The 17936-nt window shown below is 51.4% G+C and overlaps 1 protein-coding gene across 1 annotated transcript in view; it reads left to right on the top strand.

The window, feature by feature from the left end:
• Positions 1 to 7270, top strand: part of BTBD7 (BTB domain containing 7) — a 55405-nt gene extending 48135 nt beyond the window's left edge. The window contains exon 10 of the mRNA XM_039217295.1: positions 1950 to 7270. Coding sequence (XP_039073226.1) covers positions 1950 to 2765 — 816 coding nt within the window. The 3' untranslated portion in view covers positions 2766 to 7270. The remainder of the gene's footprint in view (positions 1 to 1949) is intronic.
• Positions 7271 to 17936: the final 10666 nt, after the last annotated feature.

Genomic DNA, 17936 nt, shown 5'->3' with positions numbered 1-17936 from the left:
GAGATTTCTCGCTGTGTTTACTGCCAGGAGCAATATGGCAGAAGACTCTCCTTCCAGAAAGTGGGCAGGTAGTCGGTCCTCATGCTTGTGTTGGCCTCTGGCAAGCGCTTCCCTCAGGGGATTCACTTGACTGGGAATCACAGTAGCTAACGTTAGTAGCTAGTAAATTCAGCGAGAAGCTTGCTCAGTTTTGCACTGTGTAAAAGGCTGAATTTCTGTTTATATAATACCTTTGAAAAAAACAGTAGTGAGTTTTAAATCCTCCTGCTCAGTCACACATTATCAGTGGCCTTCAGTAGAAAAACAAAAGGTACACATATTAATTCAGTGAATCTTTATTAGACTGCAGCTTTTGGAATCTGTGGACTAATGTACACCTTGGGTCAAATTATGATCTTTCCTCATCTTATACCCTGCTACCTGTCCTCCCAGCCTCCTAAGAAAAGAAGATACAACAGAGATTGATAGTATTTGATAAGCCAAATTCCCATCCTGTTGGCCTGGCTGTCGGTTTTACAGAGTTCTACTTTCTATTTTATTTTATTTCTGAGTTTGTTTGTTTGGACAGAAAGCATGCGTGCACGCCATCAAGGAAGGGGCAGAAAGAGTGAGGGAGAGAGAATCCTAAGCAGGCTTTGTACTGTGATCACAGAGCCCGACATGGGGCTTGATCCCATGAACCATGAAATCATGGTTCGAGCCACGGTTAAGAGCCACCCACGTGCCCTTACTTTTTATTTTATTTTATTTATTTTTTTAAATAGTTTATTGTCAGGTTGGTTTCCATATAACACCCAGTGCTCATCCCCACAAGTACCCTCCTCCATGCCCATCATCCCCCTTCCCCTTCCCCCCACCCCCATCAGCCCTCAGTTTGTTCTCGGCATTCAAGAGTCTCTCATGGTTTGCCTCCCTCCCTCTCCCCTACTATTTTTCTCCTTCTTCTCCCCCACGGTCTTCTGTTAAGTTCCTCCTAATCCTCCTATATGTGCAAACATATAGTATCTGTCCTCTGCCTGACTTATTTCACTCAGCATAACACCCTCAAGTTCCATCCATGTTGCTACACATGGCCAGATTTCATTCTTTCTCATTGCCATGTAGTATTCCATTGTATAGATAAACCACATCTCCTTGATCCATTCATCTCTTACTTTTTATTTTAAATAAAATTCCTTTTAAAGGTAATTTATTTGTGTGTTCATCACAGTCTCTTTTTTAAGCTTTTATTTTTAGATAGTCTCTGCACCCAACGTGGGGCTCAAACTCACAACCCCAACCAAGATCAAGAGCCACCTGCTCCACCAACCCAGCCAGGCACCCACATTACTCTCTTGATTAGGATAATGAGAAATAGGAAACAACCTTAATATCAGCAGCAAGAGAATTGTTAAGTAAGCCATGGTCCATCAGTATGGTGGAATAGTAATCTCAAAACTTAGAGACAGAATTATATATGTACTGCACTTTGTGAAAATTAATATATGTGCAGAGAAAAAAAAGTGAGAAATACCTCAAAATGTTACTGGTGATTATCTCAAGGAAGGTTAATGTTTTTGTTTTTGGCCTTTATGGTTTTCTATATTTTTATCAGTCTTTTTTTTTTTTTTAATGTTTTATTTATTTCTAGGAGAGAGAAAGAGCGTGAGCAGGGGAGGGTCAGAGACAGAGGGAGTCACAGACTGAAACAGGCTCCAGGCTCCGAGCTGGCAGTCAGCACAGAGCCCGACGCGGGGCTCGAACCTACGAACCGCGAGATCATGACCTAAGCGAAAGTCGGACGCTTAACCGACTAAGCCACCCAGGCGCCCCTATATTTTTATCATTCTTAAAAATAAGCATGTATTACTTTTATAATGAGGAAGCAAAATCAGTGAACATCATTTTTACAAAGAGGGAGTCCTGGGCCTTTTTCTTTTAACCCTCTTTTCCTTTCTCTCCGTTTGCAGTGTACACAACCTGTGCTAAATGATCTAATGCCGGACATCGCCATGGGTGTGTCCACACTGTCACTCAAGGACAGGAGGCTTCCAGAACTGGCTGTAGACACAGAATTAAGCCAATCAGTTTCTGAAGTAGGACCAGGGCCTCCCCAGCATCTGTCGTGTATTCCCCAGAGGCATACACACACATCTCGAAAGAAACACACACTAGAGCAAAAAGCGGATGCTCGAGAAAATCAGCAGGAATATCCGGATTTCTATGACTTCTCAAATGCTGCTTGCAGACCTTCTACGCCTGCTCCTGGCAGACGCACCCCCTCCCCTTCGCAAGGTGGATATTTTGGTCCCGATTTGTATAGCCACAATAAGGCATCACCAAGTGGCTTAAAGTCAGCCTACCTACCTAGCCAGACCTCTCCTAAAAAGCAGGAAGAAGCTAGGAGAGAATATCCACTTTCCCCTGATGCGCATCTACACAGACAAAAGAATGAGCCGATACACCTTGATGTCGTTGAGCAGCCTCCCCAGCGGTCAGACTTTCCTTTGGCAGCCCCAGAAAGTGTTGGCAATGGCCCAGCCCACGTCAGGGGACGGACAACAGTAGAAACTGACTTGACTTTTGGGCTGACTCCCAACAGACCCTCACATTCTGCATGCAGCTCTGAAGCTCCGGAAGAGAGACCCAGCAGGAGACTGGCTGACAGCGAGTCCCTGGGCCATGGAGCTCAGCGAAATTCCGATTTAGAAAGGGAAGACTCAATAAGCAGGGGAAGGAGGTCACCAAGCAAGCCAGACTTCCTCTACAAAAAGTCTGCCCTCTGAGAGCAACCTCCAAGTCGTCTGTGCCTGAGATGTGAAACATCCCATTTTATGATGTAACCCAACAACTTAAGAGACCAGTTTATTGATGCCAGCTCACTCAGTTTCACATTATTTTATTCTCGTTTTTGTATATACATGTTTATTAGACATGGCATGCTAAGAGGGTTATTTTGAATGCTGCATCTGTCTGTTTTGTGTTTGAACAATTATGTGGGGAAGCATTTTTAAGAGCAAGCAAGCTGGCACTTTTTTTTTTCTCTTACAAATGATGGGATTTTTTTGCACTTGTACATTTATTTTATCTGTGTTGATTTTATATCAGTATGTTAAACTTTATTGCCACATTTAAAGGAACTGTATTTTCATACTTTTTTGCATTTTACCTTTCATCTACCAGTTTCCACGTGCATTGAATTGCACACTAAGATGTATTTTCTTATGAAATAGTTCGGTGTTTATTTTTTAATTATAGAAATTCCAAAGAACAGCACATCAAAATGCTCCTCTCTTTTTGGTAATTGTTTTAGTTCAGAAATCTTCCTGCTCCATCTCCATAAACCTAGTATCATCCTTTCTTAACAAGTCTTGGGAGCTGGTCTTCATTCCTCCAGCAGGAGTCCATTCCGGATCCTGAAGTTTTCTGGTTCAATAAAGAACAGAAAGGAGCAAAGCCTTTCGTGCCCAGGCTGTAGCTCTTGCGTTGTTCCCAGTGCGGACGCTGTCAGAACCCCTGCGGAGGCCGGTAGTGGGGTCAGCGTGCCACTAGGTGCCACTAGATGACGTTCTAAAGACTTCAGAGCTCCAGGGACCCGAAGGCAGTGGGGATGGTGCCGTGACTTACAGCTTGCGCTACGGGATTTCCGGTTCTGAGCTTCGACTCCAGCCGAGGACTGCTCGCTGCCTTCAGTTGTCTTGCTCTCTTTGGAAAAAAAAAAGGGCTTCAGTCTTAATGGATGTCATTGGGTATTTGTAAGCCTGTGTTTTCTTTTAAATGTTTTTCAAAGAGTGTCTGAATTTTGGTGTCCTGAAAAAGTTGTTGTAGGATGCATAATGCTTTGTCACCAAAAAAAAGAAAAAGAAACCGTTTTTATCCCCTCCCCCCCCCCAAGTGAAACACTACATGTCCTACTTGAACTCCATTGGGGGGCGCTGGTTTGGGATTTTACTGAACCACTGAGCACATGGGATCTTTTGAGATCCTTTCCCTTGGAAGGGCAATGTGTGAGCTAAGGACTGTTTTTGTTTTCTTACTCTCCAGTGTAAATATATTAGTATTTGAGTTTTTAAATCACTTTAACATTATTTGAGCATTCACTTTGTATTTTTACAAACACATACACACACAGCCGTAGCACTTAGAAGAAAAGAGACTTGCTGAGCATCCCCTCATATGAAGGATGTCTGGGAGCCTCTTTTCTGTGTATGTATATATATATAAAACTATGAATCACTCACACTCACTCTAAAACTATGCAGGGCTAGGGAGCCTTTACAAGCTACCATATAAATGAATTACATGCACTTTTAAGTAAATAGGTTTCTATTGGGTGTCGAAAACTCTGATTTCTCCCGAAGCTGTAGTTTCTCTTACAGTCTTTCCTACTTTACCCTGTGGATATACACTCAGGAATAATCTGACATTTTAAAAAATCCTGACAGTAGGTAGTCTCAAAGATGAGGAACACGTCAGTCTATCCGCATCCACCGGCAAACCGCTGCCCCGCGCTGCGCTGCCCGCCTCGCTAGCCGCCGCCGGCATGCGCCTCGATGCTGGTGGCGGTGCGCGCTGAGCTCCACGCCTCCCGGAGCGAGCACTCAGCCCCTGGGAGGTTGGCTAGCATCGCCTTTGAGGCCCCCTTTTTATTAGAGGTAGAAAAACATAGGACTCTGTTCCCATTTTTAGGAGGTTTGACTCTTTATAATAGATGATGGTGTCTCTTGAAGCCGATCTCATTCTGTCTCTTCAGAAACGAAAACTGTTAGTCCCATCATATTCCTTAATGTGTATTTCTATACATGTATTGACATGAATTATTTTGATAATAGTTTTAAATTTCTATTCTGAATTCAGACTGTACCGCCCTGGTACTGCAAATAAGTGAGTAGAGCTAATTTGGGTGGGAAAAAGCTTTCTCATCTCTGACCTGTATTTTTTAAAATGTTAGGCAAGAGCTGTTTGATGTCACACGTTCATTTTTCTGAAAGTTTATCAAATATTCTTTCATATTCCCCAAATGTAAAAACAAATGGCCACTGTTCCCTCTTTAATTTATGAAGTTTGCTTTTACTAATTTAGTAGCTGCTCTGACTTAACCGTGTGTAGAGAGGAACTCGCTCTAATCCGTGGGATTGTGGGCTGGTGTGACTTGCGGAAGGTAAGCAGGTGTGGCTTGTGAGTGCTCAGGTGGGCATCAGTGCACTTCTGATGTACCTTGTGAGGTGTGGTGGCCAGGGTGGGTGAGTAGCTGTCACCTGGAGCCCGCTACCTCTGGCTTTGGAACCCCATCTTCAGTGTTTTGTGATGCTAACTTGGCGTTGAAATCTTTTAATGCTGTTGTAGTAAACGTGAGGTCTGAGTAAGATGGCTCTTAGGAAAAAGAAAACGTACGTATAACATAAAATTTGGGCCACAGGACCTGGCATTTCACTCAGTTTAGAAATTTCATGAGAACCAAATTGCAGAATAGCAGATCTCCTGAGACCGCGGACAATCAGGCCATCATCAGACAATCGCCACCCTCAGTGCCTGCCGTGTGGCAGTTTAGAGAACTACCTTTTAGCCCCTGGAGCCGAAAGAGAAGAACCATGTTTCTTCAAGACGCTGTTGGTCTTTTTCTTATATTGTTTTAGTTTTGTGATTTTGATGGATAATTTACAATCAAAGTCACCTGTGACTCGAGAAGAACTAGCAGCATGAAAGGCAAAAATGATCACTGAGAAGCAGCTGTTCGAGTTTTCCCGCTTACCACGGCCTTTGTCCCATGCCCCTTAGCCTTCTCCAGACACTCGTCCCTAGACCTAAGCTCTCCTGGCATTTTCTAGAACCAGTTGGATCTTTAGGGTTTTTAACAAGTTCTTTATATTTGAGTCTTTTTGTAGAACGGTCTGTCCAACTTTACCTAATTCTTGGTTTGGCGTCCTCAACTCTTGTTATTGCAAGATTGCCATCCTTTCTTGGATTTTCTTTTGGTTGGTTGGTCGCATTCTGGCAGTGGGCTGCCCTTGTCTGTTTGAATGCGGGTGATGACGTGGAGTGTGAAAGGGGGCAGCGTGGGGGCGGCAGGGGCTCCCAGCCCAGCCCGCACCAGTCTCTCGAGGGGAAGAGTTAACATTTCTCAGTAACTACTCAGCAAAACAGGTATTTTCATAATGTGTAATCTGCCTTTCAGGGGGAAGCATGTTTCATGAAACACTTCTAAGATGCTTGTTTTTGCAGTTCTAAGGCGTTTGTGCTTTTATCTTAGGAATGAGCTCAAAGGGAAATGTTTGATTTTTTTTTTTCCATTATTATTTGGGTGACTTTCAACTTTCGGTTGAAAGTTACTATTACAGCAGCAGTGATGGGTGCTATTCCCGGTTCTGCAATGGTTTACTTTGTCTACTAAGTGGTTTACTTTCAAACCTCATTACACGTAACCTTACTAAAAGAGTTGCTGTCACACACTAAAAGGTATTTGACTATTTTCCATTAACACTGTTGTATGAACAATGTTTTACGAACTGTTGAGTTGTCTTTTTGTCCCGTAGATTGCAGTAGCGGTTATATAATTGTTTTATTGGCAAGTCTTTCGATTTGTTTTTTTTCTTCTAGAAAACCCTCAGACCATGTGTCAATCTTCCACATTCTGAATATTATAATGCTGTGGCTGTTTCTCTAGAAAGATGACTTGCAAGTGTGTGTCTTGAAAATAACCTCTCGTGTTTGTGTGTTTACGTGGGTTCTAAGAGACAAGACGAGCTCTGGAAGCTTCATTGTGTTCTACCCGTGACTGTGGATCGGGGTTCCGTGGGCAGGTGATAAGGGATCCTGCTCTTAGATGGGCTGGTTGAAAGATAAAGATTCCTGAACTCCACTTGCTGTTTATGTACCACATCTGTACTTCAGAGAGGTGGTATCTTCTACACTGCATTTCTTGTGGTTGTGCTGTTACCGGTATAAAGTCAAGTGCCTTCAATGCTAAAGGCTCAGAAATTTTTCTTAAACTGATTTCATGTCCTATGCAAGTGTTTTCTACAACCTGCATAACCAGTACTTTGTAAAACTTGTTTACGCTTCAATTGTACATAGTGTTTTTTAAAGAAATATATAGTATTTTTATTTAGGTACCTCCAAACTTGAATTCGTCTGTGTGAAGCATTGTAAAACGATACATTTCTCTTTTGAGTATCATCACGGTTGTACAAAGGTTTCCACTGGTTCTATTTTTCTACTGTTACTGATAAGCATGTAGCACTGACTTTATCCTACATATAGTTGGCATTTCAAATAAACGGCTTGTATAGAACCTGCTGGCTCGGATCGTCTGTCTCGGCGCTAGAGCGTGCGGTCCTCCACTTGGGGCGATTGTACCGCTCTGAGGGCAGAATTGGGAGGAATCGTGATCCGCCCCCTCTGTTTCCAGGGTTTCTGTCCATCGGGCTTTTTAAAACTATTACGGAATACCACATTGTCATCTGAGTCCTCCTCATTCTTTTATTTCACTGGGATGTTTCTGAGAGATTTCAGCTTACAGATTTTAGCAAAGTTACTTTCACAGGGGTCTCCAGAGGAAGTCCTGCCTTCTTCCCCACCCAGAGGGCGCCAGGCACGGTGTTCGGTCAGTGAGGGACGCAGATACTTCCCGAGACGCACGGGTGTCCCAGCGTCTGTGCTGTTCTCTCTTTCAAACTAGGGCTCGTTCATAATTTTCAGCTTGAAAGGGTAGTGGAGTCATGATCTAGTCTAGGTTTCTGAAAAACCATATGTGGAACAGAAAGTTTTCTAATTCCCATTTTCTCAATTGCTATAAGATCAGTATTTTTTATTTTAATCATCTTACTAATAAGTTCATTCTAACCTTTCCCCCCTCGTGCTTTCTGTGTCTTGTGACCGTCTCAGGTTTAACCATGGCCTTTCAAGATAAGACGTAAGGCTTTTTGGTATGTGAGCTTCGTAAAAATCTGAAAATGAAAACCGAATAAGTCACCTTTAATGCCTGTGCTTGCAGAGGGCCCTGGGACAGCGGGCGCAGGCAGCCCGCTAGCCACATCCGGCCTCACCTTTCCTCGGTGCGCCGAGGAATAGTTCTCGGGTCCAGTCTCCGCAGCAGACAGAGCCAACAGGACACCAGTTCTCAGGAGCTTTGGACTCTTGCTGGAAATTACTTTTGTCCCAGAAACAAAGCAGCACAGAGCAGCAGGAGGTGATGGTGACTGGGGGGCAGACTGGCTCGACGTGGCCCAGGAACGAATGGGAGGAGAAGGGGGAGCCAGATTCAGTGTGAGGCACTTTATTTTTTTTTTCTTTAATCGGTGAATTAGAGATTATTTCCTTTAATCCTCTGTGGATTACATGCTATCAGTAGTACTATTTTATTACAGATGAGAAAACCAAAGCACAAGGATATCAAGTAACTTGTCCAAGGTCACACACCTAATAAGTTGGCTCAAATCCAGACAGTGTGGCTCTGGGGTCCAAGTTCTCAACCATGGAATTGTATGGCACACCAGGAATTACAGTGGCCCGGGCAGGGGAGCACAATGTGCAGCGGGTAGAGGTAGGCAAGAGCGTGGCGCGTGCCTTTGCTCCACAAACATTTATTCGTTCAGTAAGTGACTTCTAACTGCCAGACTGCCAAGTCCTGAGGTGACAGTGATGAACAAGACAGTCGTGCCTGTAACAATTTCTGGGTCTCGAGGAATAAGACACTGGATTATTACAGAGGTTAAGGCTGGGGGTCTAAATGGTCCCGGGATGGGGAAGACAGTGTGGAATGAGCTGTAGAGTGAGGGTGAGGGAAGGTCCAGGCCACAGGGCAAGGAGGAGAGGGATTGGGGAGGAGGGTTTCCAGGAAGATGCAGAACCTGAGGCAGGAGGAGGGGGATCAGCAGAAGTTGGGAGTCTGATGTCAGTCGTGTGCACTTGGCCATTTGGTGCCAGCTGGGTGCTCAGGGGAAAGGGTCCAAGCTGGGGGTGCTAGGTGGGAGCTGTCCACATATGTGGGGGTGTGGAAAGCCTCGGGAGTAGATGAGTGACTACAAGGGAAGGTTTAAGATGAAAAGAGGGCCCGGGGCGCCTGGGTGGCTCAGTCAGTTAAGCACCGAGCTTCAGCTCAGCTCATGATCTCATGGTTGGTAAGTTCAAGCCCCGTGTCAGGCTCTGTGCTGACAGCTCAGAACCTGGAACCTGCTTTAGATTCTGTGTCTCCCCCTCTCTCTGCCCCTCCCCCACTCACGCACACGCGTTCTCTCTCAAAAATAAACATTGTGGGGAAAAGGATGAAAAGAGGGCCCAGGAATCAACTTGGAGGAACTCTGACCTTCACAGTTCAGCTAGAGGGAGCTGCTGGCTAAGGCCACCTACAGGTAGGAAGGAAACCAGCGTGGGTGGCCTTCCAAGGGCCAGGGCTGCTTTAAAAGCAGGGACTATGAGGCACCTGGGTGGCTCAGTCTGTTAAGACTTTGGCTCAGGTCCTGATCTCAGTTCCGTGAAGTTCAAGCCTTTCGTTGGGCTCTATGCTGACAGTGCAGAGCCTGCTTGGGACTCCCTCCCCAGCCATCTCAAAAAAAAAAAAAAAAAAAGAAAAGAAAATTAGAAAGCGGGGACAATGATCTTCAGAATAAAGTAAAAGTGAAAATACAAAGTAATGCACATGATGCTCCTACTTGTGGGAAAACAAGACAAAGGTCTGTAATACACTCACATAGACGTAAAGATGTCCATGGGGACAGTGGCATGCCGCCTCCCAGGAAGTGAACCTCAGGATCCCCAGATCCTCCCTGTCACGTTCTCTCTGCTTGTCTGGGTTTGAAGGGTGTTCCCTTTGACAGAAAGGACGGAAGTCAAGGACAAGGTTCTGCCCTCCATCACCTGTTACCCTTGGACTGTCCCTGCTCCAAAGGCAGCTTTACACATGACATTGATAATGACATAGGAATTTTTCATGGGCTTCACTTCAGTGACCCCCTGACATGTTCCTCCATCTGCATATTCCTGGCCCCTGGACCCCTTTTTCTTCCGTCTCTGAAACCTCCCCACATCCGCCGGGGGGCCGACCATGCACCTTTCCTCAGATGCCCGGCTGAGCTTTCCCTCAGCCCCAGGGTGAGGTCCTCCTCCGAGGTCTCCCGGGGTGGGAGCCTCACCTCCTCGCAGAGCCTCAGATTTGCAGGCCAGCCTCACTTGTCTCTAAACTTTGGGGGATCTGCTGGATGGCGGCCGGACTTCCGGGGGAGTGAGGAAGCCGAGGACAGGAAACCCGAGGGAGGAAGGGCTCAGTGAGGACGGTCACCGGGGCGCTGAACAGGGCGCATCCGGGCCTCAGGGACCTGGGGCCAAGCAGCTAACCCTCAGGGGCCTCATCCTTAAATGGGGTGACAGCACTTTGCTCGTTGAGCTCTGATGGTGGACCTTGTGTTCTTTTGCCTCGTAATCCTCACGGCACCCTGAACCCAAGCCGTCTTGTTCCCTTTCTCAGAGCAAGAAGCTCCCCCGACCTGCCTGGCGGCTGCCCTTTGCTCACTCCTCCTGGAACCCTCCTCCCTCTCGCTATTCGGCTACGTAAGTACCCTCCGTATCCAGAGTCTTCTCTGGGATGTACCAAAAATACCTCCCCACCCTCTGTGCCTGAACTAAAAGCGGTTGCTCTTCCCATTTCTGCATATTCCAGCAGGTGCGCCCAAACCCCTGAGAGACCAGAGCGCCCCCGCTTCCCACCGCGCCGGGGCTCCCCCCGCTCAGTGCTTCCCCCCTACCCTCGGGACCCTCCGGCTCCCATGGAAGTCCCTGACCCCGGCCATCGCCCAGCGCTGCCCGGGATGTCCCACCCCCACAACACCTTCCTCCTCCTCTTCCACCTCAGGGGGGTCCCAGCTCTCCTGACACCCTGCAGCCTGCGCCCGAGCATGGGCTCCTTCCAGCACTTTCCATGCACTGGGGGTCAGGACGGGTGGTGCGTGGCGGCCTCCCTCAGTAATACCTCGAAACTCCCACCATCGACCTGCTCTGCTTCCCTGCTCGTCATGCCCCCCCCCCCCCCCCCCCCCCCCCCCCCCCCCCCCCCCCGCCCCGGCTCTCCTTTCAGGCCCTGATTCAGCCTGGCTGCTGCCCTCTCCGTCCACGTCCTCACCGCCTCCAGCCCCCTGCTCTTCCATTTGTGCTGCCCACGCCGTGTCGCGCCTTGTCCCCAGAGGGGCTCACCTCGCTTCCCGCTCTCAGGCCCCCATCTCCCCCGGCCAGGTCCTCCCGACGCCCCTCTAGTGCCTCCTCTGGAACTCTGGCCTCTGACCTCCCGTCTCCCCCCCTGCAGGCGTCTGCCTCCTCCCCTGCGCACTCTGTCGGCCATCCTCCGGGCCAAGCTCAACCCATAAACAATGGGCGTGTCCATGTCCTGCACCCGGACCCAGCTCTGGGGGACTACTGAGGACAGTCACGTGGCCCCCAGCCCACACCCGCTCTCCCCACCTTCCCAAAGGGCCCCCCTCCAGCTCGCGGCTTGCTCCTTGGCCTTGCGGGCCAGATGCCTTCGGATGGACATTCAGCGTTGGCCTCGGACCGACACCCCTCCCACACCCCCGCCCCTGGTGCGGGGAGGCAGTCTGGCCCCCTGCCCCCTTGGCTCTGGAGCCTATTCTGTCTCCTAAGCCCCACCCCCACCACCACCCCCCGCCTTGGTCAGTGATGCTCTCTCACCTGCAGCTCCATCTGCCCCGGGTGTCGCCTCCTCACACAGCACTTAGTCACCCTAGTGTCTCTGACCTTTCAGGCCTACGCCCTGCCTCTCCATGCTGCCCTCCCCCCTGCGCTTCCAGCTGTGTGCTCCCCTCCCTCCCAGCCACCACAGCTGGCCTGGTCCCCAACCACCCTCACGTGATGAAGTGTGGCGGGCACTCAGGAGTGCTCTTGACTGCTGGGAGTTGACATGAGGGAACAGGCTGGCAAGGCTCTGCCCCCAGGCCGGCCTCTTCCTTCCTTCCTCTGTGTTGGGAGCCGGCTGCCCACAGGTGACAGAAACTCCCCAGTGTCCTTGGTCAACGGGGAAGCCAGCCCAGCAATAGGGACCCTGCTTGTCTGGCCCGCAGCTGGGTGCCTGCCATGTTGGCCCGACCCCAGAGTTCAGGGCCAGGAGCCCATGACCCCACAGAGAAAGCCACGTTACCCAAATCAGCTTTATGAGGAATGAAGGGGTGGGGTGGGGGAGAAACCCACCTTTCTTCCTTCTTTGTCTCTTGGCTCAGTTGGCTTAGAGCTTGTCTAGATCTCAACAGACGCTTTTCATGCCACGTGGCTCGGCAACGGTGGCCCCGCGACACCCCCTAGCTTCTGTGCCGTGGCTCCTGCGTCCTGTCCCACCGCTCTGGCTGCCTCTTGGCTTCCTGTTTCTCGGCTCATCTTTTCAACCTTGGGGCTCCCTGGCATCCCCCCTCCTCACTCTTCACATCCCTCCCTGCAGAAGAGCTTGTTCAGTCCCACGGCTTCCTTCACTCAGCCTACTGATGACTCGCAGCTCCACCCCTGCCCTGACCCCTGGGCGTCAGGCCCATTGATGACACCTCCTCTCCGATGCCTCCCCATGCGCCTCCACCCAGTCCCACACCTCCCCGTTCCTCCCAAACCTGCCCGGTGCCAGCACAGAACGCCTGGTCCCTCCCTCGCTCTTGTCCACTCCCAGGCCCCGGCCACAGTGTGAGGTAGAGACCCGATGTCCACAGACCCCCAAGTCCCTAGTGGACACCGCAGCCTTCCTTGGACACCCTGGAATCCTACGTCCCCGAGACTCCCACAGGGCGATCTCCAGTGGCCTCCCACTTAAAAAAAATTTTTTTTAATGTTTATTTCTCTTTAAGAAAGAGAGAGAGCAAGCAAGGGAGGGTCAGAGAGAGAGGGAGACACGGAATCCGAAGCAGGCTCCAGGCTCCGAGCTGTCAGCACAGAGCCCGACGCGGGGCTCGAACCCCCACACCGTGAGATCATGACCTGAGCACAAGTCAGATGCTTAACAGACGGGGAGCCACCCAGGCCCCTGCAGCGGCCTCTCACTTATCCGTGGCGCCACCTCGTGGACTAGCGCTTCCAGCGCACTGAGCGGCGCTTCAGCCTTGTCTTCCAGGAGTCCCTCCCCTTCCCCGCCAGGGAGACACAGCCACTGTCGGTGTGATCGCACGCGGGACACAGTGACAAGGTTGCTCGGGTCGTGGGGCCACAGAGGTTCAACGGCCAACGTGACAAAAACTGCCACCCTGAGAGGGAAGGACTATGTAGACACCACATTGCTCTGGATGGCGCTCCTTCAGTTGCTCAGAAACACGTATTGGGCGCCTCCTGCATGCCAGGCCCTGAGCGGGAGACAAAACAGTGAAGATAGGGACCACTTGGTGCAACACATTTTCATTTTCAAAATGCTTTCGCCCTGATGACGTCACAGACTCGACTTCCTCTATTAAAAAAAAAAAAACAACAAAACTCACCGAATCAAATAACGGAGCAAGAGACCTGGGGTCTTGCCTCGCTCTGGCGGAGTTCCCGTGGGCGCGTCTCTGCCCACCAGCCGCTCGGTAATGACGATGGTCGCCACTTGGTTAACCGTCAACCATTAACCTGTGCGGGGCCCCTGATTGTCGCCACAAGCCGGTGAGGCGAGGAAGTATCATGACCCCCGCTTGGCAGACGGGGAGACGGAGGCCCGGGAGGCGTGAGGGCAGGTCTGCCCAGCCTCGTGCTGCGGTTCCCGCCACTGCCCTTGTCCCGGGATCATCGTGGCCCCCGTCCTGAGCCTCGCCGCCTGGAGACGACGCTTCCCTCGGAGGGGCGGGGGAGGGGACCGCCAACGAGGGTCCCGGGCTCGGTGCCGCCAGGAAAGGCCCTGCCAGGGGCGGTGAGCGTCTCAGACTCGACTATGGGCCCACAGCTCGGTGCCTCTTCTTTCCGGCCACTCAGTGGCCACCGGTGCCGGCGGTGTGCCCGCCAGTGGTTGGCCCTGGGCCACCGCTGCCCTTGTCCTCTCTCCCGTGTGGCTCCCCCGGAGGGTGAAGTCTCCGCACCCTCTTTCTGGGTCACCTTCCATCTGCGCCTCTGAGCTGTTGTCTCAGTTCTTGGAAAATTTAGAGAAACCTCCCCGGAGTGCTTTAGATGCCAGAAGCCAGTTCCATTGTGTCGTGTGAGTCCAAGTCAATAAAACCACGAAAAGTGTCACTGTCCCTCTTAGCCCAGGGCAAAACGTGGCATCCTGTGATGGAGGCAAAGGCTCTCAGGGCGGTGAGGCCAGTGAGGCCAGTGAGGCCAGGCAGGAGCAGGGGGTCACCCGGACCAGCCGTGGACCCTCAGCCTCTCGGAGCCTCAGTTTCTACGTCTCTGAATGGGGAGGGACAGTAATATTCTTAGGGTGACTATGAGGGTGAAGTGAGATCATGTTCACAGAAGCTTCCAGAAGCTTCCAGCTCCCATCTGCGTGTGTTGAGGTGGAGCACCGGCCACGGGGCAAAGCGTTGGGCCAGGCTCCAGCACTTTATTAATGGTCTGGAAAGACAGTCCCTGACTCACAGGACTTCTGGTTTAATGGGGAGGACAGACATTAAGCAAATAGACTCCTGAATATATCGGCTGCCTGAGCAAAGGCCGGGCCACCGTGAAATAGTGAGCAGGGGCGCCAGCGGCTCGCTCAGGTGTCCCCATCCACCGCTGACAGGTCACCGAGGGGAGGGGCGCCGGGCAGGAGCACCAGAGCCTCAGTCAACAGCAGCTGACCTGCAAATGGACTAAGAAGGGAACCTCCGGAATGAAATTAGTGACTTTTGACTCTGCAGCTTTGGTGAATAAACCTTGCGGAGAAGGTGCAGCTCTCATTCCTAAACGGCTCCTTGTTTCTCCGGTTGATGCCATCTGATGTAAAGCTCCAGGCCTGCTAACTGGGGTGAGCTCCCCTGAGGGAGCTGAGACCCCTTCCCCACACACAGGGAGCTGGAGCCTGAGACGCCTGCCCTCCCCCTCCCCCGCCCACACGGTGTCCCACAGCGGGCCTGGGCCTCTTATGTCGGGAACAGCTGTGCCCAGGGCAAGAGAGGACGTGACAATAGGCAGAGCCCAGGCCCCACTGTTGATCCCAGGGCACGGGCACCCAGGGGCCGACCTTACTGCACAAACATGCTTGCGGGGGGCGGAGGGGGGAGGGGATGAGACAAAATGGGTTGGTTGTTGTGATGGTGGATTTTAGCATCAACCTGACTCGGCCATGGGGGCACCCAGATGTCTGGGTGTCTGTGAGGGCACTTCCACATGAGGTTACATTAGACGGGAGGGGCTGGAGACAGCAGGCAGGTACCATCCGATCCCCTGAGGAACCGTGTAGAAGGAGGTAGAGAAAGGAAAAATGTACTCTCCGCCCGACTGTCGAGCCGGGACGTTGATCTTCTGAACTGGGAGAGCCCGTCAGCTCTCAGCTGCTGGTCCATCATCAGCTCCCCCCACCGGGTCTTGGGTCTTCAGCCTTGGACTGGAGCCGCACCCCCAGCTTTCCGGAGTCTGCAGCTGACGGACGGCAGATCGCAGGACTTCTCAGCCTCCTTCATCACGTGAGCCTGATCCTCATGACGTACAGATAATATGGATCGTGCGTATGTAAATGTGTCCACACACACACACACACACACACACACACACACACACACACACACACACATAGATATGTTTCTATATCCTATTGGTTGCTTCTCCAGAGAAACAACCTGGTTGCAGCTAGAGGCATCACTGGGAGAAGACCAAGGATTTGATGGGAGGCTGGTGGGAAAGTCCAGAAGCCACAACCAGCCTTTTTGCTTGGGAAAATGCACCAGGGCCTGGGAGAACGGGGGATGAGTACCGTCCAAGGCAGCGAGCACGCTGGCACTGTAGGTGAACCACAGGAGAGTTCTCTGCTACAGAAGTCTACTCGTTGTACACGCTTCAGGTACGGCTTGATCCAGGGGCTCGATGCCTGAGTCACCGAATCTTTCTCTCCTCTTTGCCTTCCATAGTGTCAACTCCCTCCAAAGGCTGACCCCTCCAGTGCTTAGCAGATTGATACTGGCAGCTGGGAGCGTTGTCATCGATGAACCTCAAACCACATGGCAGGGAAGTGGGGGAGCAGAGAGCGAACTGAAAATTGCGGCGCTGCCACCAACAGCATGGAGACAAGGGAGCCAAGTGGCCGAGCAGCAGAGGTCACCTGTGAGGATCATCCACGAGGGAGGACCTCCTGTCCTGACCCAGCGTTGCTGGGTGACTTCTCTGGTCCCTTCTAACCTAGGGGCCCAGTGACTGTAAGCAGACCATCAAGCGCCCGGTGGTTCAGGGGGGCAAGTGAGGCACATCTGGCTTTGGCCCCGTGCCAAATGCTAGGTGCCTCCTCAGACCAAGGCTTGCTTCCAGCGGCCCCTTCAAGGTGACCTGACTGGGAGACGGCGTTACTGGCTGCTGGGCACGGGGCTGGGTTCCCATCCTTCCCGTGTGCCCCAGACCACACTCGTCTTCACTGGGGAGCTGAACGAGGTCACCGCCAAGGCCCTGCAGTACTTGGATTGCTCTCAGTTTCCTTCTGCTCCATGGGGCTCCTTCATGGGAGCTGGGAGAACTGGGGCTTTCCTGGCATCAGGGGTAATATAACCGCGAGCTTTCAGATACGTGGGCAGTTCCGGGGCCACAGACAGCAAGCACTTCGTTCACCGGAGCTTAACTCCCCATGGGTGACAACCACGAGTCTGAATAATTTCCACAGAAGTCAGAGTGGGGTGAGGCCAAAGATGGGCCTCTGGGCAGACCTCCTCTCTTCCCCACACTGCGGGCTCCTGGCCTCTCTCCCCACAGTGCGACTTGAACACACTGCCGCGGGCCACAACCCAGGCCCCAGGGAGCGGGGGCCCCGCCATGGGTCCTGGCACCTCCCCGTAGCAGGGGCTCTGCTGGCCAGCCTCAGACCAGGCCACATCTTCTAGAACAGCAGGGGAGAAGTTAGTCAGTCCCTCTGCGTGAGCAGGATCCCAGGGCAGGAGCAGCTGCGATACTACATCGTCTCCGTGTTTCTTATAAGCTGCAGAGGGAGGCCGTGCACACGTAGATAGAACTAGAAACAAACTGAAAGGCCACTATTTTGCTGAACTGGTTTTATTTCAATTTTACAGAAACCTGATTGAAGTATGTAATTGTAAGTCCAGTAACAAGTCTACAAAAATGCACGTACGATGCCAGAATTCCTTAAAAGCAACTAAGATCATATTCTCGTTCGGCATAAAACATGCATCCGTATCAACTGCCGCGTGTTGGCCAAAATCAGTCTCTACGTGAGAAGAGACGGTCCGTTACGGTCAATAAGAAAACTGGTTGTGAACACAGATTAAAAAACAAAAAAGAGGTTTTCTGGTTAATGTAAAAGGAGGAGCAGTACCTTTCTCCACGAGCCCTTCAGCCCTGGGTGACGCGTGTCACCGTGCCTTGCAGTCAGGCGTCGCCTCCGAGACCTGATCCTGACCTGTCAGCGGAGCGAGGAACTTCCTGGCCGTTCAAGCAAACGTCTGAGGAGATAGAAGCTTTCGGGTCACGACGGGCGGGCTGGTGCCAGCTCGCAGAGGGTGCCTGGGGTCCTCAGGCTTGGAAAGGGTGCCCAAGCTGGGGGCTGTGAACGATCTCAAAGGTGCCCCGAGCTTTTCAACCTCACTTTTCTGCAAGGCCAGCTCAGGGCACACGAGCATCTCCTGGGCCGGAAGGGCTTCTAGCTCCACATATCGCTCTTTGTGTGGGTCTGCGATTAGGAGGCTTGATGCGGAAAACCACAGGTTGGACTCTTTGAGGCCCTGACATCCGCAGGCCGGGTTCATCCCTTCCAGGGACTGGTATGTGCAAGTGCTGGACACATAAAGAAAAATCCGTGTACACCCGTGGCCCCAAAGCCTTCAATGCTTAGGGTCACACACCTCAAAGCGTATCGCCTGCTGGCACCGTGTTGC

Source organism: Hyaena hyaena, unplaced genomic scaffold (genome assembly GCF_003009895.1).
Source record: "Hyaena hyaena isolate Hyena2069 unplaced genomic scaffold, ASM300989v1 scaffold_676, whole genome shotgun sequence".
In the NCBI taxonomy this organism is placed as follows: Eukaryota; Metazoa; Chordata; class Mammalia; order Carnivora; family Hyaenidae; genus Hyaena; species Hyaena hyaena.
This window is presented reverse-complemented; position numbering and strand designations above follow the sequence as displayed.